Source organism: Quercus suber, unplaced genomic scaffold (assembly GCF_002906115.3).
Source record: "Quercus suber isolate HL8 unplaced genomic scaffold, Cork oak 2.0 scaffold_137, whole genome shotgun sequence".
Classification (NCBI taxonomy): domain Eukaryota; kingdom Viridiplantae; phylum Streptophyta; class Magnoliopsida; order Fagales; family Fagaceae; genus Quercus; species Quercus suber.
In genome coordinates, this window is record NW_027069599.1 from 1,177,463 (window position 1) to 1,187,546 (window position 10,084).

Below are 10,084 nucleotides of genomic sequence, written 5' to 3' on the forward strand. Positions count from 1 at the left end.
AAACGGCGTCGTTTTGGTATTGTAGAGTTAATATTTAGAATCCCTACGTCTTCATCTCACTCTTGCGCCGTTTCCCCTTCTTCCTCATCCTTCCTTCTTTACCTCTCTCAAACTCTCACCTTCTCTATACTGAAAGTCTGAAACCTATAGTAACTACATATACAAATTATACAGCATATAAATATATATATATATATATACACACCAGTGCGGTGCGGTTTCTCATCGGAGTGAAAAATGGTCGCCGATCGCCGCATCATCGGTGCCGGTCAAATTCTGAACAGGCCTACGCGTGAGAGTTCCTGCCTATGTCAGTATCTTTCTCTGAAGAAGCTATTTTGTTCCTACAAGATGGATCATCTGCTTATGAATACACGACCACTCTTCTCACTAACCTACCATTCCATCTTTCTTCTGTTCCTCTCTTTATCCATCTCTAAATTTTCCTCAGCTACCACACTTTCAAACGAAACTGATAAACTTGCACTGCTTGAATTCAAGTCCCACATAGATAGCCCTTCTAATGTCCTGGCTTCTTGGAATGACTCTTTCCATTTCTGCCACTGGGTTGGGGTCACTTGTGGCAACAAACACCAAAGAGTCATCGGTTTGGACCTAGAAAACAATAAGTTAGCTGGCACCATATCACCCCACATTGGAAATCTTTCTTTCCTTCGATCCCTCAACCTTGCAAGTAACTCTTTCCATGGTGGAATTCCCTCAGAAGTTGGTTACTTGACCAGGCTTCGAAATTTGAACCTGAGTCATAATCCAATATTGGGAGGGGAAATTCCAGTCAATCTTTCTCACTGTTCCAACCTACAGTATCTTGATCTCGGGTACAGCGATTTAGTACAAGGAATCCCTTCAGAACTTGGCTTTTTGTCAAAGCTTCAGATACTAATTCTTGACAACAATCATCTAAGTGGAAGGTTCCCACCTTCTCTGGGGAACTTGTCCTCTCTCCAAAGTCTTTCGTTTATATATAACAATTTGGAGGGAGAAATCCCAAATACAGTAGCCCAAATGAAAAGCTTGACATCTTTTAGAGTATCAAAAAATCATCTTTCTGGGGTGTTTCCACCTTCCCTATACAATTTATCATTGCTTACATTTATTGCCTTGACTTATAACAACTTCACTGGTAACCTCAACCCCAACTTGGGCATTGCTCTTCAAAATCTGCAGATACTTTATATAGCAGGAAACCAATTTACAGGAACAATTCCAGTTTCATTGTCCAATGTGTCAGACATTCAAATGCTTGAAATCTCAGAAAATCAATTTACAGGAACCATTCCTATGAGTTTTGGTAATCTACTAAATCTTCAAAGTTTTGGTGCTTATTCTAATCTTCTTGGAAATAACTCAGTTGATGATTTAAGTTTTCTGAGTTCTTTGAACAATTGCAGCCAGTTAAACCACCTGGATGTTGGCCTTAACCAGCTTGGAGGTGAGCTGCCAAACTCCATAACAAACCTCTCAATCCAATTATTATGGCTTTCGCTAGATGGCAATTCTATTGGTGGGAGCATACCTACACGAATATCAAATCTTGTTAGCCTAACTAAACTTGCCCTGGGATCTAACTTGTTAACAGGGAATATTCCATCTTCAATTGGAAAGCTCACAAACTTGAACGCTTTGTACTTGTATAAAAGCAAATTGACTGGGGTGATCCCGTCTTCCGTTGGCAACATGACTCAATTACTAATTCTCTCCCTGTACAATAACAGCTTAGAAGGGAGCATACCCACTAGTCTTGGAAGGTGTAGCCACCTGCAAGTTGTAAGCCTTGGCCATAATAAATTAAATGGCACCATACCCGAGCAACTTTTTGGCCTTCCTCTAGTCCGAATTAATGTCTCTCATAACTCCTTGACCGGTTTTTTACCACCAGATTTTGGAAACCTGAAACTTCTTGTTGCACTAGACATTTCATACAACAAATTTTCCAAAGAGATTCCAGCCCAGCTAGGGGACTGTTTGGCCTTAGAAGAACTTGACATGCAAGGCAACTCCTTTGAAGGAACCATTCCCAACCTAAGTAAGTTAAAAGGTATTCAATATCTTGATCTTTCCCACAACAACTTGTCCGGCCAAATCACAAGCTATATGGCTAATTTTCCCGTGTTGCAAACTTTAAACCTGTCTTTCAACAATCTTGAGGGAGATGTACCTGTAGAAGGGGTCTTCAGAAATGCTAGTGCAGTTGAAGTCAAAGGCAACACTGGTCTTTGTGGGGGGATCCAAGCGCTGCATTTGCCTGCATGCCCCAAGAAACACAAAAAGCATTTTGCTTTGAAATTGATACTGGCAATAAGCATTGCAGCTGCTTTCTGCTTGACATTGTTTTCTTTGATGGCTCTTTCCTGGTTGAAAAAGTCGAAGAAAAAAAGCCTTTCCATTTCCACCTTTGGACCCTCCTACCAAAAGATCTCTTATAAAGAATTACACAATGCAACTGATGGATTCTCTTTGGAGAATTTGATTGGTTCAGGTAATTTTGGTAGTGTCTATAAAGGAAAACTTGGTCCAGATGAAACACATGTTGCAGTCAAGGTACTCAATCTTCAAAAGCAAGGAGCTTCCAAGAGTTTCATTGCCGAATGTGAAGCCTTGAGGAACATCCGGCATCGAAACCTCGTTAAGATTCTTACCGCTTGTTCGAGTATTGATTTTAAGGGCAATGATTTTAAAGCTTTAGTATATGAGTTCATGCCAAATGGAAGCCTGGAGATGCAGTTACATCCTGAAGATGGGCTCAAGAAATTGAGAAGTTTAAATCTTCTTCAAAGAATCAACATTGCTATAGACGTGGCTTCAGCTTTGCTTTATCTTCATCATCACTGCCAAACCCCTATTATTCATTGTGATCTAAAGCCAAGCAATATTCTTCTTGATGATGATATGATTGCTCATATAAGTGATTTTGGTTTGGCTAGAATCCTTTCGAAATCTGGGAAGGAAGCTCTTCTTAATCAATTAAGCTCAGCAGGGATTAAGGGAACTGTTGGATATGCTGCTCCAGGTAATGTATCATGATTTCACTCAATTGTAAAAGTATTAACGTATAATGAATGCATCAATAATCAAAATAGGGATGCCCCGTATAGATTATTTATATACAGACTTCACCAAATCACTAGTTTAATAGCATTGAATAAGAATTGTTTTTAGTGTATGAAAGTGCTCTAAATTTTTGCAGAGTATGGAATGGGTAGTCAACTTTCAACTAATGGGGATGTGTACAGCTTTGGGATCCTCTTATTGGAGATGTTAACTGGAAGAAGACCCATTGATAAACTATTCAAAGATGACCTGAACCTTCACAACTTTGTTAAGTTGGCATTGTCGGGACGAGTGATGGAGATCGTGGACCATTCAATTTTCAACAAAGCAGGAGAAAATGATAACATGGTTTCAAGTTGGAGTGACTGGACAAGTGGACAAACTGAATGCTTGATATCTGTCTTTCAAATTGGACTTGCATGTTCAACACAATCTCCTATAGACAGAATGGACATGAACAGAGTAGCCCTGGAATTGCTTTCAATTAAAAGGCAAATTCCTTTGGAAGCTTAACGTTACAGGCAAAGCCCAATAATAGGTATCCACAGTAGTTAATTAGGTTTTTATATTTATTTAGTTATTCTATAGTCAAGAACTCTCTGTTCTCTTCCGAACACTGCTATTACCGATGAACTTGACAACCAAGTCAGTTTCAACTTTCAAGAATTACCTTTTGTCTATTCTCTTTCTTTAACCCCCCACACACTAACTCTCTTTCTCTCTGTGGCTCTCTCTACAGGTATTGGTTGAGGGCAAAGCTTGGTCTAGAACAACAATTCTGAACAGGCCTTCTATGCTCAATTGTCTTAGTACTGCAATGGTGTGTTTTTTACTAGATACTCTGTGTGTTTGTGTTTTTGGCTATTGGGTTGGTACCCAATTTGTAAGATTGGTTCAGTTAAAGATTTGTTTTCTTGGTCTTTGTTTTTATGGTGTTTGGTTGAGAATCATTATGTTTAATTGGGTTTACTCCAATTGTGTAATATCCTGTATCTGTGTTGTTATATACCCTCCATTTGGTTCAATTGAAAACATTACTTGGGTTATTATTTTTATGGTGTTTAATTGACAACTATTACCTACTGATTCATGTTACAAACACAAACTATCTACAACATTGTTACAAATTGTTGATATGACCATTTTTTAGTGATTCTCATCTGAGCCCCCCAATAATATCATTTTTTTCACTTACCAATAAACATTCACCAGGTCAGCAGTTTGTAAAGAATATTGTAAAATAGTTTGTATCTCTAACATTTTCCTTATTATTTTATTGTGTACACACCAATCACAACTTGCAAACTCAACAGTAGTGGAAAAAGTTGGGAAATTCATAGTATGAGTAGACTTACTGTTTTGCTTCCTAGTGTCTCAATTTATATGATTTCAGTTTGTTATATAGGTTTGTTCTGTATTACCAACTAGAAACATTTATCTGTCTTTTAATGAGTTGTCTTTGGTTTCTAGGGGGCTAGATTGCAAAAGTTGTATACATCTTGGAAAAATAATCCAGATATTGGTTTTGTGGCAATGAAGGTAAAAAAACATCTATGCTGTTATCAGATATTGGATTCATTTACATGTAATATTTCTAGTGGGAAAGATAAAGTTTAGTTGGGGTTGCTTTTTGCTCAAGAACTGAACATTGTTTTGCATTTTCTGAAGGGCAGTGGCAGGGCATTTTGTGCTGGCAGAGATATTGTGTCACTTTATCATATGATAAACGCAGGTAATAGACTCATCTTACTTCTGCTTTTAAGATTTATCTGGAAAAAATATTTTACTTAAAAGTTAATTATTATTGTGAATAGATTATTTTTCTTCATTGTATATGATTTAGAGAAAGCAAGGCTAGTTAGCCTTAATTAGAGGGAGATGAGATGGGATTGTGGAATGCTGTTGTTAGCACTTAGCAGTAAACCTAAGCTGGAACTATAGGGAATATTTAGTGGTAATGGGATCTTCTCTGTCCAAACAAAAGATTCCCAATTTGATTGTCGCTTTGTTTGGGAGGAAGTGGAGGAAGTCTTGAGGTTAGGATAAGCAGGAGTAAGATAGCTAAGAGCCTTGTAATTCAATTGGTTGGCACTTCTTGGCGTTTCCAGTAGAGACATTGAGGGTTCAAATCTCCCTTCCCCCATCTATCTAATTATAAAAAAATAAAAAATAAAAGGATAAGCAAGATTAAGATAGGGTATTAGTAAATATAGCTTTATTAAATCAAAAATTAGAAATGAGGTGACAATAGTAGTACTAAATGACCCATAGATAAATGGATCTCAGAATTTGTTTCTTTACACTACCTTGGATTGATCTTTCCACAAGAATTGAGAGTTTGAAAATATTCCTAGTGTTTACTGTATAAGAGCGGGATCAATAAAGTATGGAGGTGCATACAAAATGTTTTGTGATGGTCAGTTATTGATAAAGCTAAAGGAAACTTTATACTAAAGTACTTCACAAATCTTTAAGTTGCTAATCTTTGTTATGGAGTTGGTGCTTGTTTCTCATTAGAATCATCCTTTAACCATTGGTTAACTCTATGCAGGGAAAATGGAGGATTGTAAGGAATTTTTTAGAACGTTATATACTTACATATACATTTTAGGTACATATTTGAAGTCACATGTAAGTTTTACTTTTCTTTCTTTCTTTTTTTAAGCATAGTGGTTAATAAATTGGGGACTCTTATGTTTGGAGTGTTATATTACCATCAATATAGCTTTGATATGGTCATTTATGGAGATTTTTCTTTGAGATACTTGGTTTTGTTATGGCTAAGAGTCTTGTAGCTCAGCTTGCACCTCCTAGTGTTTCCAACTAAGACGTCCAAGGTTTAATTTACCCCTCCCTCAACTATGAAATTATCAAAAGATACTTGGTTTTTTTAGTATATTGATCTTTGGCTCCTATTCTAGCGCTGAACAATTTTCTTTACACTTATTTTTATTTTATCCTTCCTTTTTCTAGCATACTTGGATTTCCTAAATTTTCCCGAAAAGTTTTGAAGTTGTTCCCCCTGCTGTACTCATGTTAAAGAAGTCACTGAGTTCTGGTTTAGGGAACTTTGGTATCTACTCAAAAGTCTCATATCTGTTTCTTTTTTTATTATTATTTTTTTCCCTTTCATGTGGGGATGATTTTTATTAGCCCCAAGTCCCTATGGTAGAATGTTGGACATTAACTTTTTGTTTATTATAACTACATTAGTCAAAACCCAGTATATTCATGGTAGTGTAATAATAATCTCCATGCAGGTGGCTCTTTTGAATGGAATTACTATGGGTGGTGGGGCTGGAGTTTCAATCCCTGGGATGTTTAGGGTTGCAACTGACAAAACTATATGTAGCAACTTCGCATGTAGCCATGTACTTTCGTCCTTTTCTTCTCTTATCTTTATTTTTTTAAAAGAAACTTTTCTTCTCTTATCTAGTTGGTTTTGATGATTGTTTCAAATTTTTTTCCTTACTTTCTTTTGTGGAAGAAATTTTTTAATTATTTTGCACCCTCTAGATTAGACTAATTATTTAATATTGTTATAGGAAGTTTATTTTTGTAACTTAAATTTGTCGTGCATTAGGGTTGATTTGGTTTGTTGACTTATAACTGAATTACTGAATGCTCAATTTTATTAGATAATTGAGGAGTATGACCTTCTACTTACATTAGCATACACATATTGTCATGGCCTAAGGAAGCACTAGCCACATCTATGCTATACCTTAAAAGGATTAGTCAAGTTACAATTGGGGTTGCTTGTGATCTTCAATATAGCTCAAGTTTGGTGACACCAATCCACATAATCTGAGTATCACAATCTTTCCACTCAATTCCTTATGTTATTGTCAAGTCCCACATTGACTCTAACACTATTTGTATTGACTCAAGTAAGCGCTAGCCAAATCTATGCTATACCCCAAAAGGACTAGTCGGGTTACAATTGGGATTCTTCATAATCAATATATAGCCCAGTTCAACCTAGTAAACACTCGATATGGGACTTAGCACTTGTACACATTACACACACCTATCCAATCCATGTAATCTAGGAATGAAACTATATGTTTGATTCTTTTTGCATATTTATGTGATTGGAAAAGTAGTGTTGAATTTCTTATTTGTTTCAGATTCCTTATTTGCTATACATCATTTGCTCAGAAAGGTTCAAAAATAATTTATTCTCACAATTCACTGGTTTTTGCTACTTCTAAAACTCTAGTTGGTTTCCACCCTGATGCTGGCGCATCATTTTTCCTCTCACATCTACCTGGTCACCTGGGTATGCCTGTAGTGCATTGTAGTTTTTCATGTGTAGTCAAAATTTTCACTGAATTTCTTGTACATGGTTTTGTTGATTTGGACTATTTCTGGTTCTTGCATAAGTCTGATAAAAACATCATGTAAAGCATTGTTTTTGCGATGAACATTCTGCCCTAATATGAATTTACCTCAATCTTTTATGATTTTCTTGTAATGTTGCATTGGAAGAAATTTAAGGGATATATGAACATCAAATTTTTTAAAAGGCCTCTAAAATTAAAATAAAATCACTCAGTTTTTTCTTAGGAATGGGGTGAATGTGGAAATGAAGTGCCTCTGCAAAATATTTTTATTTTGAAGTATGCTCCTTATCTCTAGAAGTACACAATGGCAGTTGGTTCAGCAATGTTCTTTATACAAATTGCATTAGGACTCTTGTCATGAATTTGTTGTGTGGATGTTGGATAAAAAGCTCTAGCAAATTGCTTTAAAAGTTCTGTAGTCTAAAATTTGTGTTGAGGCACTGTTATGGCTGTTGGTAGTTGACATATGGGGAGCTGCATTTGGTTTCATTGCACCATAAGATGTCACTTCCTATGTGACCATTATACTGAAAGTAGACGTTGCAATGACAAATATTCTAATGCTAAAGTTTACTTTGGATAGCTGGGTGACTTTATTCAATGTTGTTTTCCGAGCAACTTGTGGGGTTAACTTGACCCTTTCTACATATCAAGCAATGTTGACAATGTAATTAGGACTCGATAAATGAGAAACCAATTAGTAGGATGAATCATTGATGGCACCTGTATTTGCTTCTCAATTAAATTCTTATATAGTTTGTATCTCTTCTTTTTTGCAGGGGAGTACTTGGGTCTCACAGGAGAAAAACTTAATGGAGCAGAAATGATTTCTTGTGGGCTTGCTACACATTATGCGCATAGCTCAGTTAAGATCGTTGGACCCTTTCATTGTTTTAATCATCTTTCCTGTTTATATAACACTGTATTGACTCCTTTTTTCCACAGAAGCTTGCATTAATTGAAGAACAACTTGGGAAATTGGATACTGATGATCCTTCTGTCATTGAAACTTCTTTAGAAAAATATAGTGACCTTGTCTATCTAGATAATATAAGTGTATTTCACAGGTATGTCTATTATCCCCTCAGGTGTGTGAGTATTTATGTAGCAGATATAAAATGCTGATCTATTTATTATGCAATTTTGTCTAGGATTGAAATACTTGATAAATGTTTCAGCCATGACACAGTTGAAGAAATTATCAATGCCTTGGTAAGAACATGTTGATTTGCATATTTCCTTTTGTTTGAGAACTATTAAGTATTATCCCATTACAATATAACAGATTTCCATGATACTTTGTGGAACAAAATGTTCAGTATGTCTGATTTCATACTCAAATCTCTCTGTTATTTTTAAAATTGATGGTATGAAAGAAAATAACAGAAAATCTTAGGCATGAGAAACCATATTTCTGGAGAAAAGGAAAATTAAATGAAATAATATCTATACCAACTCTTACTTGGAGAACTGTATCATTTTTAAAACTTTTTGCCTCATCAAGGAGACACTTTTCAATTAGTCGATCTGAGTACCCTGTAGATGCTTCCTGTCATCTTGATCTTTACAAGTGGCTAGAATGACTGAAGCAGCCATATAGCCAAAATCATTTTATTGAATTCAAAAAATACAACTTAACAGCATTATGATGAATGTCTTTAGCTACCTCACAGTTGATTGGAAAGCAATTTTGTAGGGATACATTTTATATACAGTTAATGGAATTGCTAATGAGCCCTAGCTCAAATGACACTTCTTAACTTAAGAATGGGATGGAGGCTAAGGTCATGGGTTTAAGACCAACCCAAAGCATGTGTAAAAAAAAAAACCCAAATAATGGAAGTGTGTCTTGAACTGGTTACTTCTTCCTTTTGACTTTTTGGACCATATATATATATATATATATATAGTGTGTGTGTTGAGTCTCTTAAGTACTAACTTGAAGGTTGGGCTGTATGAGTTGTAATTGTTGCATACTAGTATTACCATTTTTATGGCAATAAAATGAAACAAAATATGTGGGTATTTCTCTAAATTGTTACTCCCTATACTTTTCTGGATGAACCTTGTGAGTTGTGATTGCGTTTTTAAATTAAACAATTCTCTCAGGAGAGTGAGACAAGTAAAACGAATGATGCATGGTGCATTTCCACCCTAAGGAGACTTAAGGAAGCTTCACCATTGGGCTTGAAGGTTTCTTTGAAATCTGTGAGTCCCTAATACTCAGAACTGGGCCTTTTTTCCCTTGTCCCCACCTCCTCCCCCTTTAAGAAACTATTGCATTACGACCTAACCACCATACTGGCTCAGATACGAGAAGGTAGATTTCAGACCCTTGATCAGTGCTTGATACGTGAATACCGAATGTCACTGCAAGGGATATCTAATTAGGTTTCCAGAGATTTTTGTGAGGTATACATTCTCCTGATTATCTTCTTAATAAAAACAAACCCTCATGATCCTAGTTACTTAATTTTTTTCTATACTTTTTCTAAAGGGTGTTCGTGCACGAATGGTAGACAAGGACCTGGCACCAAAGGTATCATCAACTTATGTTATCAGCCTTTTGGACAAGTGGGGTAGCAATATTGCATTTAAGAATCCAATCTAAAATTCTTTTAAAAAAAAAAAAAAAAAAAAAAAAAAAAAAAAAAAAAAAAAAAAAA

General features: G+C 35.8%; 2 protein-coding genes across 2 annotated transcripts; both read left to right on the plus strand.

Annotated features, from left to right (window-relative positions):
• The first annotated feature begins 54 nt into the window (after window positions 1–54).
• Window positions 55–4,118, plus strand: LOC112031748 (putative receptor-like protein kinase At3g47110). The gene is made up of 3 exons (XM_024064454.2): window positions 55–3,031; window positions 3,209–3,610; window positions 3,812–4,118. The coding sequence occupies exons 1-2, from the start codon at window positions 238–240 to the stop codon at window positions 3,583–3,585; spliced, it is 3,171 nt and encodes a 1,056-aa protein (XP_023920222.2). The 5' UTR covers window positions 55–237; the 3' UTR covers window positions 3,586–3,610; window positions 3,812–4,118.
• Window positions 3,701–10,084, plus strand: LOC112008687 (3-hydroxyisobutyryl-CoA hydrolase-like protein 1, mitochondrial). Its single transcript, XM_065776595.1, is given in 13 exon segments — window positions 3,701–3,721; window positions 3,812–3,892; window positions 4,543–4,611; window positions 4,741–4,804; window positions 5,624–5,703; window positions 6,333–6,415; window positions 7,269–7,354; window positions 8,198–8,283; window positions 8,364–8,485; window positions 8,570–8,630; window positions 9,528–9,626; window positions 9,729–9,830; window positions 9,916–10,084. Coding segments are annotated over 13 exon segments (1,068 nt in total). The 3' UTR covers window positions 10,030–10,084.